This window comes from Rattus norvegicus, chromosome 6 (assembly GCF_036323735.1).
Source record: "Rattus norvegicus strain BN/NHsdMcwi chromosome 6, GRCr8, whole genome shotgun sequence".
In the NCBI taxonomy this organism is placed as follows: Eukaryota; Metazoa; Chordata; class Mammalia; order Rodentia; family Muridae; genus Rattus; species Rattus norvegicus.
The window spans coordinates 105,041,725-105,063,895 of record NC_086024.1 but is presented as its reverse complement, the minus strand read 5'-3'; the positions used below and the strand labels follow the sequence as shown (position 1 = coordinate 105,063,895).

Genomic DNA, 22,171 nt, shown 5'->3' with positions numbered 1-22,171 from the left:
CCAGCTCAATCTTATTCTCTGCCTATAATAAACACGGATGTGTGTTCCAGCATCTTGTCAAGTCCAGGCGCTTACTACACCCAGGACAGTTCCAGAGAAGCGACCTCAGATGTTCCAATCTCCTCTCACAGACACAGATGCTTCTATTGGACCTGTTCCTTCTGACCTATACTCGGATGGTTCCACAGACCATGGACATCAGGGAGACAGCAAACTCTAGACTGAACAAATAACCCCATCCCCATCTTTTTAGGTTCTAGAGACACATCACCGCAAAGCAAGCAGGAAGTAGTCAGAGATCACAACCCAATTCCTACTTCACCATTGAGTCTACTATTTTTTAATTAAACCAAGATGGGGGAATGTTGGTGTTCTGTCTAAGCTCAAAGAGAACACACACAGCTACATGGGAACACACAGGGATGCTCTGCCCCACAGTTGCCTGGCAACAGCCAGCTGTGCCTGACACTATAAAAGGGGCTGCTTGCCCTCTCTCAACCCTCTCTTACTTCTCTATTTCTGTTCTTCAATGCTCATGCCCCCTCCTAGACGCACCCCATCTATGTGTCCATGCCCGGACACATTTCTGCTCTTCTACTCTTCTCTCATTAAAGTTTTCCACGTCAACCATGGTGGCTTGGCCTGTTCTGTCTGGGCACAGGCTGAGATTCCAAACCCTAACAATTATTATATCCTTCTAAATCCAAAGAGAAATAGACAGAGATACAGGAGAGACACAGAGAAGCGATCTGTGATGAACCACATGGATCTGGTTCATCTTCCTCCATCTTCTCTATTGATTCCTGGTCCATTTCTCTGTCCCCTCTCTAAAATTTTACCTCCGCCTTCTTTTCCCACTGCCCAATCACAAGCTTATCTGACTAAGACTTCATTTGACCTTCCCTGCATGTAAACACCAGTGCACACCTCAGTTCAGTTTTCAATGGCAAGGAGTTGCCTTGTTCTCACTCTTAGACTGGTAATCCTTACCAATGTCTGCCTTTGCCACAGTGGCTGTAATAGTCTTGAAGCCCTTATAACTCAACCTTAACCAGAATCAACCTGTTGTTGTTCTTGAGAATGCGATTACCGTATTCTCTACAATCAATATACCTTTCATTTTGAAATCTAGATCCTTAGGCCTTGCACTTTCTTTGGAAATGTCCAAATTGATCACAATTAAAATATCTAGTATTTTGATTCATGATTATCTCTAGCCAAAATTTGCCCTTTGATATTTGCAATTATACCCCTGAGAACCAACACCAGTGGTTTCCCTTTTCCATTCATCTATAGGGGCTCTACATGCTTTCAATGGTCAGATTGCTCTCTTACATTGAGGGTTTGCATTCCCAAAGGCCAATATTTGTATCAAGGACAGTCTGGTTTCAGAGTCTGATATGGTTCTATTCACAGCTGATCTCACCCTCTGTAAGAATTCTCTAAAGGATTCCAGAATCCTATTTTGGTAAAAGAGGTAGATTTTCCCCCAGGTTCTGCAACCAAATCCCAAGCTCTGAAAGATGTAACACACCATTGTTCAATTACCCCGTCAGATCTGATTTGCTCCTGTAAGTCAGCATAACGCCCATCACCCAGCAGCTGTTCTTTAGTGACAGTTATTCCACTTGTTAATCACAAGGGCTGGTTCTGTAGCTTCATACCTCCACCTCAACCGCCATTGCAATTGTTGACCAGCTGACATCAACCCCTTCCAATCTTGTGGGATCACCTCATGCTGTGGTCTATTTATTTAGTGTTTCTTTAATATAGGAAGAGAGTAAATGATACAAAACAATTATTTCTTTAAAATGCTTTAAAATCTAGCATTTCTATCAGTTGCATGGTCAGCTCAGTGGCAGGAATAGCATCAGTAGCAGGCACATGCTCCAGAGACGCTGGGAAGGATGAAGGTGCCTCTTCATGACCAAGCAAAACCTGTGGTGATGCAGTCACTTACACATTAACCCTCTGTGCCTGTGCTGCCTCCTGGTCTTTCCAGCCCCATCTCTAACTGAAGAATTTTGGGCACCTGGTAGTGAAAGCACGGGGAGCAGGGCAGGGCGGCACTTTCCCTTCCAGTCTATTTCTTTCCCCTTTTCATCATGGGGTACATTCCCAGTCTCATTCACCAAGCCTGAACCTTCTTCTCCCTCTGCCGTTTTGCCTTCCAAGCATTTCAACTTCTAGTCAAAAACTCTATGTACATAGCCAAATCAGCAGTCCTTTCTAGCAGAAGAGAATTCAGTGAACCATCTGAGTTTTTGACCTTCCCTCCAAACTTTCAGAAGAGAATGTGAACACTACATACAAAGCAGAACGAAACAAAACAAAAAGGCTTTCCAGTTACACAGTAGGATAGCACCCAGCAAGTGTAGCTGCCAATTTACAAATTTCCTTCAGTAACATTGCTCACCCCTCATCACCTACACTTTCCTTTACCACATTAGAAGCAGAGTTACCCATTATGCCTAAGTCATGTTGGGTGCCAACTGTATGCATAAAAGTTCTGAAGCCTACTCTTAAGTTCTCCTCTAGCCCACCACAGAGCAGGGGTAGTGGAAGAGAAAAGCTATTAGGATATGGGGAAGTGGACCTGCTCAGCAGTAGTTCTTTGGATTGAACTCTCTCTCCTTGGGCAGCAGTTCAGTCCCAGAACAAATACGAAACACGACTCAGCAGCTGCAGATCAGTCCTCTAGGCAGGTAGATAACCAGCAGAAACCAGGAGCCACAGTCCAGTCCTTTCAGCAAGCAGACACCAGGCAGCTGTATTTCACTCTTGAAGAAACCACCATGCTGGACACTGTCCTGAGGTCAGGCCACAGAAGTGACAAGCTGCTGCAGGACCCTCACGAGCAGTTCTTGGGCGAGCTTCTCTCCATGGCAGCTTTATCACAAGTTGAGCTCAACAACGCTATGTAAGGCGAACCAATACATGCGGTGTCTTTACTGAAGAATGGACAGGTGGAGCAAACCAAAGCTCAGGGCTCATCTCCCACTGTCTGTGGGGTCAGATTTATACTCCTTCATCAGGGGCCCTTTCACGTGTCTGCTATATCCAAACATCCTTTCACCTGAGTCTGCTTCACGAAAAGTCTATGATGTGTTTACTTAGCAAGACATGCTTTCATCTGTGTGCCTCAGCAAACCGTCCTTTGGCAAAATTACCTTTTTGAAGACATAGAAGTTTCCACTTCATATCCTCCTTTTTCATTAAGAATTTTCCTTTGCAATATCATTAGCAATCTACACACAATGGAAAGTATTGTAAAAGCCATTATGTTTTCAATAAATGCCACGTGTATAATATAGTCAAATAATTAACAAAACCTTACCTTTCTATCAATAAAGAATACTTCAAAAAACCACCTGAGGATTCTATCATATACAATACTTCAAAACAATTTAAATTTTCTATCAAAAAATTCAAGCAATAACCTAAACTGCTATCAATATGTAATGATAAATCTGAAAATTCTAAAAACATAATCAAATATACCTTATATTTGCAAAATACAATATTTCCAAAACAATAACTAAATTTTTAGCAATCTTTGATCATAATAATAACCTTCCACCCTAGATCACAATTAGAACACAACAAAAGACCAAACCTATCCACCCAGCTTAAGGGACTAGGGCGACTATCTTCATAAAACTGCTTCCTGCTGAATGTTGGTGAAGAATTCCTGTATGGGCCCCAAGGAGAGAAAAATGGTTAGTTTGGGAAAAGGTAGCTGTAGCATTTGTTGCCCAATCTGTCTTTCTAGTTTCTGTGCTAGCCCTTTTGAAGTTGATTTGCATGCACAGTTAGGAGAAATCAGTAACTGAGACAGTCTGTGAGTCACCTGGGCTGTTTGCTTTGTGGAGACACTGTCTCAGCTCACAAGAGGTTTCTATTAGTCAGATGGATTCTTTGTAAACTTCTGTTGGTAGCCATATTTTTTCGATCTCTGCAGACATATAAAATTAACCACATCCCCTTTATACTATTACCAGGTTCCCTTCACCTGTCAACACATTCTTACATTGCTTGGCCTAGTCCCTCGGTTTTTTTTTTAATAATCTAGTGTCTCTTGGGTGCTGTTGTTTGCCAACATTAAGAATATTGAGAACCAGACCCTACAATCATCGCCACAACAGCCATTCTAGCCAGAAGCTTGGCAACACCTGAGATCAGCATTGATAAATGGACGGATGATCATCAAGGTTTGGTGTGTCTTCAACAAGGGTCTGGCCAGCTTTGCCCCACCTTAAGGGACTAGTGCTGTTTTCTCTAGGCAGATCGAGGACCATGTGCAGCTTTACTAAGGAAGAATTTGGTTGCCACATCCTCGATGAAGGCTTTACTAACAAGGACAGTCTATACCAGGAAAAATGTTTCTTCCCCTGAGAAGAGGAATTCTTTCTATGTTATAGATGTTGAAGACATTCTAAAGCAGCGTCTGAGGTGGCTAAAAGCTCCTGCCCTGTGACTCCCTTTCACACAGTCAAATGAAAGGACAGCAGAGCCCTAGCTCCAAGTGCTAAAGATTTTGAGTGTGCAAGCCAGACTGAAACACAGTTGGTGTAGAGGCTTGGGTGCCTCCAGAGAGCATTACCTATGCAAATCCTTGTAAACCAGTGTCTCAAGTCAAATACGCTGCCAGTAATGGAGTCCGCAGTAGGATTTTTGACAATGAAATCAATGAAAGTCACCAGACCACATCTAAAGGCAAAGTTGGTTTTGCAGATGGACGTTGACACTTCCAAAGCATTTTGTTGCCTCAATGTCAAGTTTGGTGCCCACTCAGCAGCATCAGGCTTCTCATGGAACAGGCAAAAGAGCTAAAGTCTGACATCATTGGCCTCAGCTTCCATGAGGGCAGTGGATGTACTGACCCTGAGACCTTCATGCAGGAAGCGTCAGATGCCCGCTGTGTCTTTTACATGGGCATAGAAGTTGGTGTCAGCGTGTATATGCTTGATATTGGTGGTGGGTCTCCTGGATCTGAAGATACAAGCTTAAATTTGAAGGGACCACAGTGTAATCCACCCAGCTGTGGACGAGGACTTGCCATCAGACTCTGGAGTGAGAACCATCTCTGAGCCCGCAGATACTATGTCTCCTCTGCTTTCACACTTGCAGTCGACATCATTGCCCAGTGAAAGTGTGGAAGGAGCAGCCCAGCTCCGATGATGAAGAGGAGTCAATGAGCAAACCTTCATGTATTCTGTGAATGGTGGAGAGGGTATGCATCATGTAACTGCATCCCTATGACCATGCACATACGAAGGCCCTGCTACAGAAGTAGGACTCATCCAGCATCTGGGGAAAATCATGAAGGGTACCCACCTGGTCCCTACAGATCTGCATCTTTTGTGACTCAATTGTTCATTTGACTTTAAAACTAAGATAACTAGTGAACCTCCCCTTTATGTTTTTCTGGAGCAATCTAATACCCACCATGGCAGAATTTTTTGCGTTACAATATTCTCAAACCCATCTTTATCAGAATCAGCCAACAGAATGTCATCCATATAATGGTAACTGAGAGATCGAGGGAATAGCTTACAAATAATTGCAAATGGTTGTTACACAAAAATATGAAAAGTTGGGCTATTTGGCCTTTCCTTTGGAAGTCCTTTCCAGTTGTATCTCTTTAGTGGATGACTTATTCAAAGTAGGTGTGGAGAAAGCCAAACTTTCCCTTTTCCTTGCAAGTGTATCGAGAAGAGCATTCTTTCAAGCCATTTGTTATTATAGGCCATGATTGGTAACAAAAATGTAAAGTAGTCCAAGCTATAAAGGACCCCTTCCATTAACTATCTTAACTTGAACTGCTCTTAAACCCCTTATCCTCCATTTACCTGATTTCCTTTTACACCTAACACAGAAAAATTCTACAGGCTCATAGACTCTTACATGTTGAGACTACAACTGTTCATGAAGCTGCAATTTGTCTTTTCTTATGGGCCACTGCTCTTGGCACAAAGGTTGGTTTGATAACAATTTTAGGAGCAAGGCTGCTGGTTTTTGAACTTGTGCTCTGTTGCCTGTATCAATCCTTTGCCAGGAGCAATAACCATGTCACCCCAATTTCATCATTTGCTGTCCCTGAAATTGCAGGGTTATTATTTTGATACCCAATTATTGTAAAACATCCCTTGCCCATAAGTTTATGTATACGTCACCCATACAAGGTCTCAATTTCTCTTTTTGCTCTTCTGGTCCCACATAGGGAATCCAATGGACACCATCCTATTCGTGATAATTTACCAATTCCTATAAATTGCATCAAAACCTGAAGTGGCCAATCTGGATCCCAAGACTTTTGGGAAAGTAAACTAACATCAGCTCCTGTATGTACCAACCCTTCTATACCCACACCCGTATTTGGACAGTCTGGGTCTCTGATCATAGACTTGTTTAACAAAGCCCCTGTTCATTCCGCAGGAGTGGCCTTTCTCCTGATATAGGTAAATAACTGAGCAATTTTATCTCCTTTCTAACCTTTAGAAGTTTTTATTTATTTCGTTTGATCCACATCTACTGTACCTGGATACACCACAAATTTTTCAGAAGTGAATCCACATCTTCCCAAGATTATTCCCACTGTCCCTGAAGGTAAGGGACCATCCACACCAGTGGTTAACTTACAACATTCAACTTTTTGGGATAATGAAAGAGGGATTTGTGGCCAGATCCAAAGCTACACTTTTTCTGCAGCCATGTATAAGATCAGAAATACCTCATTTTCTTGCCTGCTTCGTACCTCCTAAATTCCGAAAAGGAAAATGAGTCAAATTGTTTACTGAGGGGCCTCTAACTGACAGTGTTGCCTGTAGTTTTACAATCACTACCACCTCAGCCCAGGACTGCAGCCAATGCTACCAGCCCCTCCTGCCTTTTCTCTTCTTCTACCATGCTTAGCTCTGGGATTGGCTGCTGCCAACCCTAACCTGCCCTCTTTCTCTAGTCGTCACTTCTCTGAGGTTCTCACCACCAGCTTGCCTCTGAGACCTTTGAGTCTATGGACAAAAGACACAGGAGTGGAGACATAGCTCAAGTGTTAAGAGCACTGACTGCTCTTCCAGAAGTCTGACTTCAATTTTCTGCTCGCACATAGTGGCTCACAACTCTCTGTAAAGGGATTTGATGACCTCTTCTGGTGTGTCTGAATACAGCGACAGTGTACTCACATGTAATAAAGCTTAAAACAAAAGACTTTATAACTTGCCAATTGGGCCCAATTGTTATGCAAAGATGAGGCAGGCCTTCCAGGAGGGAGTTACCAGTTTATTATCTGTGTCTCCTCTTGTTCTAAACTTGAGGCTTGTTCCACCATCTCCTGCCAAATATCTTTGACGACCTGCCCAAGGCTGCACGACCCTATCTTTTCCAGAGCCCTTCCATGATTATTGTTGGTTTCTGTCCAAGCTCTACCACCACAGGTACCTCAGAACAGTCAGGTATGCTCTGTCTCACAGTTGCCTGGCAACAGCCAGCTGTGCCTGACACTATACAAGGGGCTGCTTGCCCTCTCTTACTTCTTACTCTTTGTTCTTCACTGCTCTTTCCTCCCCCCAAATCCTCCCTTCTCCTGCCCATGTCCAGTGGCCTTTCTGCTCTTGTCTTCTCTGATTAAAGCTCTCCATGTGGAACCATGGTGGCTGGGTGTGTTCTGTCTGGGCACGGTTCGAGATTCCAACATTGATCGGAGATCCGGGATTGAACCAGGAACCCTCACATTGGTGCCATGACTCAGATGCACCAAGTGAGGATTTTGATCTCCCCATGCCCACATGGTCTGGCACGCCTTCCACGCTGCCGCCAACTGTAGGGCAGAGGATGGCCTTTCCCACCGCATGCCTCTGCTGCCCGCAGTAGCGTCCAGTCTCCGTGGACCCAGAGGAGGGAACCTTGGTGAAGATAGATGGAACCATGCACTCCTGCCACGAAGCCACATGGCCTAAGGATTGAGATGTGAGCCACGTCTGCACACAGGACCTGAGATTGCGGCTAAGCATCCTGCTATTTGGCCCTGCCATTACATCTGCTGCCACTTCCGTGGGCATCACAGGGATTCGATCGCAGCTGCTGCCACACCATCTACTCCATCGAAGCACCAACGCCTCCTGGCTGCAGGGAGACTCAGGACTTCCACCACTCCAGCTGGCCTTCCCCTGGCCATGATCCCCTCCTTCTAGCTGCTCGCCAAAGAGAGCAGAGCCCTCTTCAAGCACATGCTGGTGAGCAGTACCTATGCCACCTCTGTGCGCTTTACCTCAGAGCTTGGCTTTCCAAACTGTACACATGGTTTCAGGGGAGCGTTCTTGAGCTTGGAGCTACCTGTGCTGCCTCTGGGGATAGAGCCTTTCACTGAGCCTCGTTCTAGGACCTTTTCCCTTCGGTGAGACTTTCTCTCTCTCTATTTGAGACAGTTTAATGTCAGGCCGGGTCTGGATAGACTGCTCTCTGACAAAGGAGAACCGGCTCTAAATCTGCCCCCAGCACTGGGCCAGGCAATTAAACCCTATTCTTCCCCTCGGGTCTAAAGGTCTCCACTGCCTGTAGAAGGGAAGATAGTATTATTGAATGAATGTTCTTACCTCCAAGTAAAAAATAGAAAAGACTTCTGAATAATCAAAGGTAGAATAAGACTGTCAATTCAGGAACTGACTGGCTGGAATTCTAGCACCTCTTACAGATGCTGAAATCATCTCATCATGGGGGATCAGTGAGGATCGCCAAAAGCTTGCAACTACTTGGGTGAAGTTAAACAAATATTCAAAAAGCAAATGTATACTACTTATTAAAATAACCAGTTGGATTCTTTATGTAAGGTAAGAGGGAGTACCAATTGAAGAGGTACCAACATTTTATTATATGAACCCTGTTTTTTATAGAACATTAGAAAAATGATCCAGATGACTGTTTAAAATACATAAACCTCACACTTCTATACATGAAGAAAACCTAAGAGCATGCAAATACTCTGGACTGGAGAGCCATGTCCATTCTTGATCAATCATTTCTGAAAAGTTTTCAAATATTGAAATCCAAAGAGAATGAATTGGCTTGACATGATTCAAAAAGTAAAATATAAATGTAAGGGCAGTTAAACCAAGGCAATAACACAGTAGTCATTCTTGTACAACATCTAGAGAGCATGTGTAGGTATGTGCCCTGTCTGTGTGTATATTCACACAGAATCAGGCCAAAATTCTAGGGAGTGGCCTGTGCCCACATATGTGAAGCCCCAAATGCTGTGCAATGGATGTATAACACCCAGTATCCATCCGTCTCAAGAGCACCACTTATCCAAACCTAATTGTATCTTAGAAGGGACAATCTTTTAACCAGTATAGAGGACAGGAGGGTGAGCTCAGACCATGCTGTTCTCATAGCATCCACTGGACCAGAGCGTCCATTTTAGTCTTGGGGCTTTAAGAATATCTTCTTAGTTTTAATGGCTTTTATATTTCCATTTTCATCTTCTTTGTCATTGGCTCGGTCCCTTTTCTTGGAAAACATTTTCCCAATTGTTCCTACCAAACTCTCATATCTTCTTGCCATTTCTTTCTCCGACACATCAGCCTCTACGGTCTCCTCTTCTGCTGCTGCCGCTCTGTTCCTGGAATTCATCTGAAGCATGAACTTCTCAACTTCAGGATTGAAGCCTCTGAATGACATCCTTCCGTAGAGAAGGTCTTCACACAGGGAGAAGCTCTGATCTTCTATGATGAAGCTCTCCTTCTCCTTCAACTCCGGCAAATCCAGGTACCAGTGCTCATTCCTGATCGTCTTCCGTTCCTCCTCTTCTAGCTGTTTCTGGTTTTCCGAGTCCAGGCCCCTCTGCATGAACTTCATGAGCAGCAGGTTTGTGGATAACTTAGTCTTCCACTCCGACGCCATGTTGGATACATTTGCAGAGGCTTCCCGCTGTACCGCGCTTGTGCATGGTCAAGAGCCGAGTGAGATGTCTCCTTCAGTACCAACTTTTTATACTGATGTAAACAAGATGGGGATGGCAGGTTGTAAGTCAGATAAAATAAGCATGGTGGTCAAAAGTCCACATCAATTCAGAAGTCAGAATTGTATGCTATCCTTATGGTATTGGAATATCCTGAACCTCTTAACATAATTACTGATGCCTTGTATGCAGAGTTATTTTGCCTATAGAGACTGCTCAATTTGTACCTGATCAGTCTAAATTAACCTTGCTTATTCAAATGCAACAGGCCATCGGAATTACAAATTATTAATTACATCTTATACATATTTGGTGGTGTTATACAGGTTTGCCCGGTTCATTCGCTCAAGGAAATGATGAAATTGACAAAACACTATTAGGGAATGGGTTTAGAAGCCTCAAATTTTCCTGAGAAACACGTTAATGGCAAAGATTTAAAGACAAAATTTCTAAAACCTTAACAAGACAAATAATGCTATGTCCTACATTTTGGGTGATTGGTGCTAATGCTTTAAATGAATCAATCCTTCCCCTCATTGGGAATGTGAGAGTCCAAATGCTAAAGATCCTCATCCCCAAAAGGTTTTTGATTGATCAACAAAGAGCCAACAGCCAATGACTAGGCAGGTAGACTGAGGCAGGCCTGTATGTGTCTGCTCTTCTTCCCTGCCATGGTGATCTTGTCCCCTTCCTCTATCCTAGTTCCTAGCCCCTGCAGATCTCAATGTTCTGCAATTACGGAGATGCCTGCACAAATTAAAAGTGAAAATGCTCTCACATACTGCCTTAGTCAGGTTACTCTAGGGTCACAGAACTTATCAGTAGTGTCTACATAGGATTAGGTTGAGGACTTACGTTCTGTAGTACAGCTCCCCAACAATGATCATCAGCAGGAGCTGTGAATGGAAGTCCAAGAATCTAGTAGTGGCTTCCTCCCAGGAGGCAGGCAGGCAACAAGAGACAGACTCTTTGCTCCTTCCAGTGTCCTTATATAGGTCTCCAGCAGGAGGTGTGTCCCAGATTAAAGGTGTGTACCACCTCCCATGGCTCTGGGACTTGCTTTGTCCCAGTTGACCTTTGATTCAGAGATCTCTTTGCCTTAAGTTCCTGGGATTCATAGCCACTTTGCCTGCAGATCTCCATACCAAGATCCAGGCCAGAAACTTGTATCCCCCAGCCTCAAGATCAGGATCAAAGGTGAGCCTTCCAGTTCTGGATTTTAGTTCATTCCAGATATAATCAAGTTAACAATCAGGAATAGCCACTGCACAGATCTTATCCAATAAGGTGCCACAATTCCTAGCATATACGAACATAAAACCTGTTACCGTATACCATAGAATCCCATGGGACAAGAAGTTCTAGAAAGAGCCAATTGTACCATTAAAGAGAAGCCCATTTAAAAAAAAGGAGAGGGGAAAAAAAAAAAAAAACGGGGACAGACTAAATAATGCCGCCCTGCCCTGCTCCCCATGCTTTCACTGCCAGGTGCCCAATGCCTCAGGGAGACAAGGGGCTGGGAAGAGCAGGAGGTAGCACAGGCACAAAAGGGTGATGTGTGAGTGAGTGCACTCCCACAAGATTTTCTCAGGCCTGCAGAAACGAATGCATCCTTCCCAGTGTCTCTATAGCATGTGCCTGCTACTGACGCTATTCCTGATAGTGAGCTGACCTGGTGACTGGTGGAAATGCCAGATTTTGAAGCATTTTGAAGAATCCATTGCTTTGTATCATTACCATAATTATATGTAAGGAAGGACTACCGATTCCAGAGGTATCAACTTTTTTATATGACACATTTATTATAGAACATTAGAAAAATGATCCAGATGACTGTTTAAAGTACATAAACCCCACATTTCTATTCCCGAAGAAGACCTAAGAGCATGCAGATACTCTGGGCTGGAGAGCCATGTCTGTTCCGGGTCAATCATTTCTGAAAAGTTCTCAAATATTGAAATCCAAAACGAATGAATTGGCTTGACATGATTCAAAAAGTAAAATAAAAATGAAAGGGCAGTAAAACCAAGGCAAGAATTAGTTTACAATCCTCATTCCTAGAGAGTAACTGAGAGCATGTGTAGGTGTGTGCCCTGTCTGTGTGTATATTCACACAGAATCAGGCCAAAAGTCTAGGGAGCGGCCTGTACCCACATATGTGAAGCCCCAAATGCCGTCAAAAGAATGTAGAATGTGCATCATCCTTCTGTCTCAAGAACAGCACATTTCCAACCCTAGGCATCCCTTAGAAGGGACAGTCTTTTAACCAGTACCAAGGACAGGAGGGTGAGTTCAGACCATGCTGTTCTCACAGCATCCACTGCATCAGAGGCGTCCATTTTAGTCTTGGGGCCTTAAAAACATCTTCTTAATCTTCCAGGCCCCTCTGCATGAACTTCATGGGCAGCAGGTTTGTGGATAACTTAGTTTTCTGATACAACGCCATGTTCGATACATTTACAGAGGCTTCCCGCTGCACTGTGCTTGTGCAGGACCAAGAGCAGAGGGAGACCTCACATTCAGTGCTAACTTTTTATACTGATGTAAACAAGATGGGGACATCGTGTTGTAAATCAGATAAAATAAGCATGGTGGTCAAAAGTCCACATCAATTCAGAAGTCAGAATTGTATGCTATCGTTATGGTATTGGAATATCCCAAACCTCTTAATGTAATTACTGATTCATTGAATGCCTATAGAGACTGCTGAATTTGTAACTGATAAATCTGAATTAACTTTCTTTATTCAAGTGCAACAGGCCATGAGAATTAGAAATTATCCATTACATATTATACATATTTGGTTTTCTTTTTGTTTGTTTGTTTGTTTGTTTTTTAAAGAGTTTATTGGTGATGACTCAGAAAAGGGTGTGGAGTGGGAAGGGTGAAATCCGGGCTACCTGGGCGGCCCCTCATCTTCCTGCTGCATCTGGGCCATCAGCTGCTGTCGTTCAGCGGCCTGGCGCATGCGCATCATGACCAGACCCTCATAGTCCCTTTCTGAGGACACTGAGCCCTTCGTCAGTCCTGGGGGACTGGGGTCCACCGTGCCCTGGGGCTGTCCCTCCAACCAGGAAACCTTCAGAGGGTTGTCAGTCAGGCCCACTTCATTTCTGACGGCCAGCTCCGCAGCTCTGACAGTTGCAAACTCCACTATGGCATTGCCTGGCTTCCTTCCAGAAACTACCAAGTTGAGAACCTCCCCATACTTATGTAAAAGCTTCAGGAGGACATCTCTGGAGTAGCCCCCTTGGGACTTGTCCTCCTTCTTGCATGTCCACTTAAGCTTTAGTTTGGGGGTTCTTTTGCCTTCTCTATTTTCTGCTCTTCCTCTCAGCCTCTGTTTTCGGTCCTGGCGGGTCTGCTCCTGGATCAGCCTTTGCTGCTCTTCCAACTGACGGGAACCCTCTTCTTGTAATCGAGCAATCTTCTGCTCTAGTGTGGTGGTGCTCCTGCTCTCCTCCTCTTCCTCAGTACCCTGGGCCTGGGCCTGCCGCTCCCTGGCCTCCAGATCGAGCTTCAGTTTCTTCCTGTTCTCGTCAAGTCTCTGGGTCCTCTCTGCGGCCCGCTTCCTGGCTTTCCTCTCCTTGTCATAAGCAGTCCTGGCTGCAGCATCAGTCAGTACCTCCAAGGCCTGGGACAGCTGGTGGAAGAGTTCAGCTGCTCTGAGGTTATCTGGATTTTTGTCTGGGTGGCAGGAGAGTGCTTTTTGTCGATAAGCCTTTTTCACCTCTTTGTCTGTCGCCTTCTCTTCGATGCCCAGCAGCGTGTAGAGATCCATCTGTAAGAACTCTTTGGTCAGCGCCATGATTCTAGTCTAAACTTGAATTGATCTACAACTCCCAGAAGTCCCATACTTGGTTTGCTTAGACAGGGTGCCTGGTTCATCGGCTCAAGGAAATGATGAAATTGACAAATTACTAATAGGAAACAGGTTTAGAATCCTCAAATTTTCATGAGAGACATGTTTATGGGAAAGGTTTAAAGAACAAAACTTCCATCTCTTAACAAGACAAATAATACAATGTCCTAAGTTTTGGGGGATTGATGCTAATGCTTTAAATGAATCCTGCCTCCAAAACTGGAAATGTGAGTGTCCAAATGCTAAAGATTCTCATCCCCAGATGGTTTTTGATTGATCAACAAAGAGCCAACAACCAATGACTAAGCAAGTAGACTGTGGCAGGCCTGTATGTGTCTGCTCTTCTTCCCTGCCATGGTGATCTCGCCCCCTTCCTCTATCCTAGTTCCTAGCCCCTGCAGATCTCAATGTTCTGCAATTATGGAGATGCCTGCACAAATTAAAAGTGAAGATGCTCTGACATATTGACTTAGTGAGGTTTCTCTAGAATCACAGAACTTATTGGTAGTCTCTACACAGTAAGAGAATTGTTTGATGACTTACAGTCTGTAGTCCAACTCCCCAACAATGATCAGCAGCAGCAGCTGTGAATGGAAGTCCAAGGATCTAGCAACGGCTTCCTCCCAGGAGGCAGGCAGCAACAAGAGACAGACTCTTTGCTCCTTCCAGTGTCCTTATATAGGTCTCCAGCAGGAGGTGTGTCCCAGATTAAAGGTGTGTACCACCTCCCATGGCTCTGGGACTTGCTTTGTCCCAGTTGACCTTTGATTCAGAGATCTCTTTGCCTTAAGTTCCTGGGATTCGTAGTCACTTTGCCTGCAGATCTCCATACCAAGATCCAGGCCAGAAACTTGTATCCCCCAGCCTCAAGATCAGGATCAAAGGTGAGCCTTCCAGTGCTGGATTTTAGTTCATTCCAGATATAATCAAGTTAACAATCAGGAATAGCCACTGCACAGATCTTATCCAATAAGGTGCCACAATTCCTAGCATATACGAACATAAAACCTGTTACAATATACCATATAATCCCAGGGGACAAGTTATTCTAGAAAGAGTCAATTGTGGCATTAAAAGAGATGCCCATTAAATAAAAAGTGAAAGTAAAAAACAAACAAACAAAACCCAGGGACAGACTAAATAATGCATTGTTAACTCTCAGTTTTTTTCCAAGATTCTTTATTTTCAAAATTATCTCTGTTGTGGTTTGCCCTGGAGTTATCTTTATTTTGATGCTAATTCCACTTCTTCAAGGACAGTCAAGAAGTCAGGATTCAGGTGACTTCACCAGAACCTTATCTCCATTGAATTTGTAAAATACAGGTGAGAGTCAGGGACAGGATAGAAGGAGGCCTGTCATTGGGTGAGATGGAAGGAGAGGCAGGAGAGAAGTTTGAAGGAAGAGGTGGAGACTGGGATGGAAAGGAGAGAGAGGAGCAAGGAGAGAGAGGGAGAGAAGCCATGGCAGGTGACTTCAAGATTCTGCTCTGTGTGTTTACAGGTTGTTATTAATGTTCTTATGGGATAGATGGTACTGGGCTTTGTATGTTTCGATGGACAATGATAACATACCAATTGGGTCAAAGGTTATTGTGTTGTGTGGTCTTTCAGGTGTAGATTTATGTGTAATAGAATGTGGGGCGGCTGGTCTGGGCCACCACAGAGTTGGGATGTGTTTCTCCCAGGATATCTAGCAGATTTCTTGGGGCACCACGGTGCCAGATCAAGCAGGATAAAAGACAACCTTATACTTTTTTTTATTTTTTTATATTTTTACAACAACAGGTCACAACATAAGCTTTTGGTGCATTCTGCCAATGTACAAGCTACGAATGCTTGCTCAGCAGCTGGGGGGCACTCAATCGTATCATGTCTGAAAAGTAAATAAAATTCCATATAAAACACTGTGTTCCTATGGAAACTTTAAACATTTAAGTGTGACCTCCATCTCATAGCTGTCTATACTGCATTGGTGCCAACCCTACTCTTACAAAGAGATTCCAAACCAGTAGTATTTCAGTCAAATAATCCCCCAAATGCCTGAATTCAAACTAAACAGGCAGGAAAGAGCTACAAGAATGGCATCTACACATTGAGAGTAGCAGAGGCACAGGCTGTAGGGTGAGGGTCTATCCTGCTCTCCTGGAGGCAAGAAAGGGGAAGAATGCCAACATCCTGCTCATCCACCTCTGGAGGGAAGCCATGGCTCTGTATCTCCTGGATGAGTAACCACATTGGCGGTGACAGTAAAGAATAGATGTTTTTCCTCTGGAGTTCATTGAAAATAGAAGCAGGAGCAATGGTGTTTGCACCCATGTTCTCAAAATTTCATAGTGCACGAAATTACGTGTTGTATCTTCTGATACAGGAGAGCCACCAGCAATATCATGCAGATACATGCTCACACCAACTTTTGTGCCCATGCCAAAGACACAGCTGGCATCTGTCAGTGCCTGCAAGAAGGTCTCAGGGGCAGTACATCCACTGCCTGGATGTAAGCCGAGGCCAATGATGTCAATCTTTATCTCCTTTGCCTTTTCCATGAGAAACCTGCTGGTTTTGAGTGTGACACCAAACTTAACATTGAGGGAACAAAATGCTTTGGAAGTGTCAATGTCCAACTGCAAAACCAACTTTGCCTTTGGCTGTGCTCTGGTGACTTGCATCAATTCAACTTCACTGTCAAAATTCCTAATGTGGATTCCATTAGTGGTGGCATACTTGATTTGAGACACTTTTTTACAAAGATTTGCATAGATAGTGCTCTGGAGCCACCCCAATCCTGTACACCAATTGTATTTCAGTCTTGCTTCCACAGTCAAATCCCGTAGCACTTGCATCTAGAGCTCTGTTGTCATTCTAACTGTCTGTGAAAGGGAGTAACAGGGCAAGAGCTTTTAGTCATGTCAGATGCTGCTTTAGAATGTCTTTGAGGTCTGCAATATAGAAAACATCTTTATTTTCAGGGGAATAAATTTCTTCTTCTTCTTCTTCTTCTTCTTCTTCTTCTTCTTCTTCTTCTTCTTCTTCTTCATACTCTTCCTCTTCCTCTTCTTCTCCTCCCCCTCTCCTCCTCCCCCTCCTCCTCCTCCTCCTCCTCCTCCTCCTCCTCCTCCTCCTCCTCCTCCTCCTCCTCCCCCTTCTTTCTTCTTCTTCTTGGTATAGAATGTCCTTGGCAGTAAAGCCTTCATTGAGGATATAGCAATCAAGCTTTTCCTTAGTAAACCTGCTCATGGTTCTTGATATGCCTACAGAAAAAAGCACTGGGCCACAGCTGGTCAGACCAGTGGTGAGGACAACACCAAACCCTGAGGATCATCTGGCCGTTTGCAGAAGCTGATTCAAGGTGGCACCAAGCTTCTGGCTAGGGTGGCTGTTGGTGATGTCTGCAGGTTCTGACCCTCAATGTTCTTTTTTTTTTTTTTTTTATTAACTTGAGTATTTCTTATTTACATTTCAAGTGTTATTCCCTTTCCCGGTTTCCGGGCAAACATCCCCCTAATCCCTCCCCCTCCCTTTCTTTATGGGTGTTCCCCTCCCCATCCTCCCCCCATTGCCACCCTCCCCCCACCAATCACGTTCACTGGGGGTTCAGTCTTAGCAGGACCAAGGGCTTCCCCTTCCACTGGTGATCTTACTAGAATATTCATTGCTGCCTATGAGGTCAGAGTCCAGGGTCAGTCCATGTATAGTCTTTAGGTAGTGGCTTAGTCCCTGGAAGCTCTGGTTGCTTGGCATTGTTGTTCATATGGGGTCTCGAGCTCCTTCAAGCTCTTCAAGTTCTTTCTCTGATTCCTTCAACGGGGGTCCCATTCTCAGTTCAGTGGTTTGCTGCTGGCATTCGCCTCTGTATTTGCTGTATTCTGGCTGTGTCTCTCAGGAGCAATCTACATCCGGCTCCTGTCAGCCTGTACTACTTTGCTTCATCCATCTTGTCTAATAGGATGGCTGTATATGTATGGGCCACATGTGGGGCAGGCTCTGAATGGGTGTTCCTTCTGTGTCTGTTTTAATCTTTGCCTCTCTATTCCCTGCCAAGGGTATTCTTGTTCCCCTTTTAAAGAAGGAGTGAAGCATTCACATTTTGATCATCCATCTTGAGTTTCATTTGTTCTAGGCATCTAGGGTAATTCAAGCATTTGGGCTAATAGCCACTTATCAATGAGTGCATACCATGTGTGTTTTTCTGTGATTGGGTTACCTCACTCAGGATGATATTTTCCAGTTCCAACCATTTGCCTACGAATTTCATAAAGTCATTGTTTTTGATAGCTGAGTAATATTCCATTGTGTAGATGTACCACATTTTCTGTATCCATTCCCCTGTTGAAGGGCATCTGGGTTCTTTCCAGCTTCTGGCTATTATAAATAAGGCTGCGATGAACATAGTGGAGCACGTGTCTTTTATATATGTTGGGGCATCTTTTGGTATATGCCCAAAAGAGGTATAGCTGGATCCTCAGGCAGTTCAATGTCCAATTTTCTGAGGAACCTCCAGACTGATTTCCAGAATGGTTGTACCAGTCTGCAATCCCACCAACAATGGAGGAGTGTTCCTCTTTCTCCGCATCCTCGCCAGCATTTGCTGTCACATGAGTTTTTGATCTTAGCCATTCTCATTGGTGTGAGGTGAAATCTCAGGGTTGTTTTGATTTGCATTTCCCTTATGACTAAAGATGTTGAACATTTCTTTAGGTGTTTCTCAGCCATTCGGCATTCCTCAGCTGTGAATTCTTTCTTTAGCTCTGAACCCCATTTTTTAATAGGGTTACTTGTCTCCCTGCGGTCTAACTTCTTGAGTTCTTTGTATATTTTGGATATAAGGCCTCTATCTGTTGTAGGATTGATAAAGATCTTTTCCCAATCTGTTGGTTGCCGTTTTGTCCTAACCACAGTGTCCTTTGCCTTACAGAAGCTTTGCAGTTTTATGACATCCCATTTGTCAATTCTTGATCTTAGAGCATAAGCCATTGGTGTTTTGTTCAGGAAATTTTTTCTAGTGCCCATGTGTTCCAGATGCTTCCCTAGTTTTTCTTCTATTAGTTTGAGTATATCTGGTTTGATGTGGAGGTCCTTGATCCACTTGGACTTAAGCTTTGTACAGGGTGATAAGCATGGATCGATCTGCATTCTTCTACATGTTGATCTCCAGTTGAACCAGCACCATTTGCTGAAAATGCTATCTTTTTTCCATTGGATGGTTTTGGCTCCTTTGTCAAAAATCAAGTGCCCATAGGTGTGTGGGTTCATTTCTGGGTCTTCAATTCTGTTCCATTGGTCTATCTGTCTGTCTCTGTACCAATACCATGCAGTTTTTATCACTATTGCTCTGTAATACTGCTTGAGTTCAGGGATAGTGATTCCCCCTGAAGTCCTTTTATTGTTGAGGATAGTTTTAGCTATCCTGGGTTTTTTGTTATTCCAGATGAATTTGCAAATTGTTCTGTCTAACTCTTTGAAGAATTGGATTGGTATTTTTATGGGGATTGCATTGAATCTGTAGATCGCTTTTGGTACAATGGCCATTTTTACTATATTAATCCTGCCAATCCATGATCATGGGAGATCTTTCCATCTTCTGAGGTCTTCTTCAATTTCTTTCTTCAGTGTCTTGAAGTTCTTATTGTACAGATCTTTTACTTGCTTGGTTAAAGTCACACCGAGGTACTTTATATTATTTGGGTCTATTATGAAGGGGGTCGTTTCCCTAATTTCTTTCTCGGCTTGTTTCTCTTTTGTGTAGAGGAAGGCTACTGATTTATTTGAGTTAATTTTATACCCAGCCACTTTGCTGAAGTTGTTTATCAGCTTTAGTAGTTCTCTGGTGGAACTTTTGGGATCACTTAAATATACTATCATATCATCTGCAAATAGTGATATTTTGACTTCTTCTTTTCCGATCTGTATCCCCTTGACCTCCTTTTGTTGTCTGATTGCTCTGGCTAGAACTTCAAGAACTATATTGAATAAGTAGGGAGAGAGTGGGCAGCCTTCTCTAGTCCCTGATTTTAGTGGGATTGCTTCAAGTTTCTCTCCATTTAGTTTAATGTTAGCAACTGGTTTGCTGTGTATGGCTTTTACTATGTTTAGGTATGGGCCTTGAATTCCTATTCTTTCCAGGACTTTTATCATGAAGGGGTGTTGAATTTTGTCAAATGCTTTCTCAGCATCTAATGAAATGATCATGTGGTTTTGTTCTTTCAGTTTGTTTATATAATGGATCACGTTGATGGTTTTCCATATATTAAACCATCCCTGCATGCCTGGGATGAAGCCTACTTGATCATGGTGGATGATTGTTTTGATGTGCTCTTGGATTCGGTTTGCCAGAATTTTATTGAGTATTTTTGTGTCGATATTCATAAGGGAAATTGGTCTGAAGTTCTCTTTCTTTGTTGGGTCTTTGTGTGGTTTAGTTATAAGAGTAATTGTGGCTTCATAGAAGGAATTCGGTAGTGCTCCATCTGTTTCAATTTTGTGGAATAGTTTGGATAGTATTGGTATGAGGTCTTCTATGAAGGTCTGATAGAATTCTGCACTAAACCCATCTGGACCTGGGCTCTTTTTTGTTGGGAGACCTTTAATGACTGCTTCTATTTCCTTAGGAGTTATGGGGTTGTTTATCTGTTCCTGGTTTAACTTCGGTACCTGGTATCTCTCTAGGAAATTGTCCATTTCCTGCAGATTTTCAAGTTTTGTTGAATATAGGCTTTTATAGTAAGATCTGATGATTTTTTGAATTTCCTCTGAATCTGTAGTTATGTCTCCCTTTTCATTTCTGATTTTGTTAATTTGGACACACTCTCTGTGTTCTCTCCTTAGTCTGGCTAAGGGTTTATCTATCTTGTTGATTTTCTCAAAGAACCAACTTTTGGTTCTGTTGATTCTTTCTATGGTCCTTTTTGTTTCTACTTGGTTGATTCCTGCCTTCTACTCCTCCTGGGTGTATTTGCTTCTTTTTGTTCTAGAGCTTTTAGGTGTGTTGTCAAGCTGGTGACATATGCTCTTTCCTGTTTCTTTCTGCAGGCACTCAGCGCTATGAGTTTTCCTCTTAGCACAGCTTTCATTGTGTCCCATAAGTTTGGGTATGTTGTACCTTCATTTTCATTAAATTCTAAAAAGTCTTTAATTTCTTTCTTTATTTCTTCCTTGACCAGGTTATCATTGAGTAGAGCATTGTTCAATTTCCACGTATACGTGGGCATTCTTCCCTTATTGTTATTGAAGACCAGCTTTAGGCCGTGGTGGTCCGATAGCACGCATGGGATTATTTCTATCTTTCTGTACCTGTTGAGGCCCGTTTTTTGACCAATTATATGGTCAATTTTGGAGAAAGTACCATGAGGAGCTGAGAAGAAGGTATATCCTTTTGCTTTAGGATAGAACGTTCTATAAATATCCGTTAAGTCCATTTGGCTCATGACTTCTCTTAGTCTGTCTACGTCTCTGTTTAATTTCTGTTTCCATGATCTGTCCATTGATGAGAGTGGGGTGTTGAAATCTCCCACTATTATTGTGTGAGGTGCAATGTGTGTTTTGAGCTTTAGTAAGGTTTCTTTTACATATGTAGGTGCCCTTGTATTTGGGGCATAGATATTTAGGATTGAGAGTTCATCTTGGTGGATTTTTCCTTTGATGAATATGAAGTGTCCTTCCTTATCTTTTTGATGACTTTTAGTTGGAAATTGATTTTATTTGATATTAGAACGGCTACTCCAGCTTGCTTCTTCCGACCATTTGCTTGGAAAGTTGTTTTCCAGCCTTTCACTCTGAGGTAGTGTCTGTCTTTGTCTCTGAGGTGTGTTTCCTGTAGGCAGCAGAATGCAGGGTCCTCGTTGCGTATCCAGTTTGTTAATCTATGTCTTTTTATTGGGGAGTTGAGGCCATTGATGTTGAGAGATATTAAGGAATAGTGATTATTGCTTCCTGTTATATTCATATTTGGATATGAGGTTATGTTTGTGTGCTTTTCTTCTCTTTGTTTTGTTGCCAAGATGATTAGTTTCTTGCTTCTTCTAGGGTATAGCTTGCCTCCTTATGTTAGGCTTTACCATTTATTATCCTTTGTAGTGCTGGATTTGTAGAAAAATATTGTGTAAATTTGTTTTTGTCATGGACTATCTTGGTTTCTCCATCTATGTTAATTGAGAGTTTTGCAGGATACAGTAACCTGGGCTGGCATTTGTGTTCTCTTAGGGTCTGTATGACATCTGTCCAGGATCTTCTGGCTTTCATAGTCTCTGGCGAAAAGTCTGGTGTGATTCTGATAGGTCTGCCTTTATATGTTACTTGACCTTTTTCCCTTACTGCTTTTAATATTCTTTATTTTGTGCGTTTGGTGTTTTGACTAT

General features: G+C 43.1%; 1 protein-coding gene and 3 pseudogenes across 1 annotated transcript; 1 reads left to right on the top strand and 3 right to left on the bottom strand.

The window, feature by feature from the left end:
- Positions 1 to 4,296: 4,296 nt before the first annotated feature.
- On the top strand, positions 4,297 to 5,296 carry Odc1-ps6 (ornithine decarboxylase 1, pseudogene 6; annotated as a pseudogene).
- Positions 8,870 to 9,913, bottom strand: Mphosph6-ps1 (M phase phosphoprotein 6, pseudogene; annotated as a pseudogene).
- On the bottom strand, positions 12,855 to 13,766 carry Dnajc17l1 (DnaJ heat shock protein family (Hsp40) member C17 like 1). The gene has a single exon (XM_017594541.1). It carries the CDS (start codon positions 13,764 to 13,766, stop codon positions 12,855 to 12,857), a length of 912 nt encoding a protein of 303 aa, XP_017450030.1.
- A 458-nt stretch (positions 13,767 to 14,224) lies between these two features.
- Odc1-ps9 (ornithine decarboxylase 1, pseudogene 9) lies at positions 14,225 to 17,054 on the bottom strand (annotated as a pseudogene).
- Positions 17,055 to 22,171: the final 5,117 nt, after the last annotated feature.

What these genes read in the sequence shown, in the direction of transcription:
- Dnajc17l1 (XM_017594541.1), bottom strand. Translation starts at nt 13,766, where the DNA reads ATGGCGCTGACCAAAGAGTTCTTACAGATGGATCTCTACACGCTGCTG.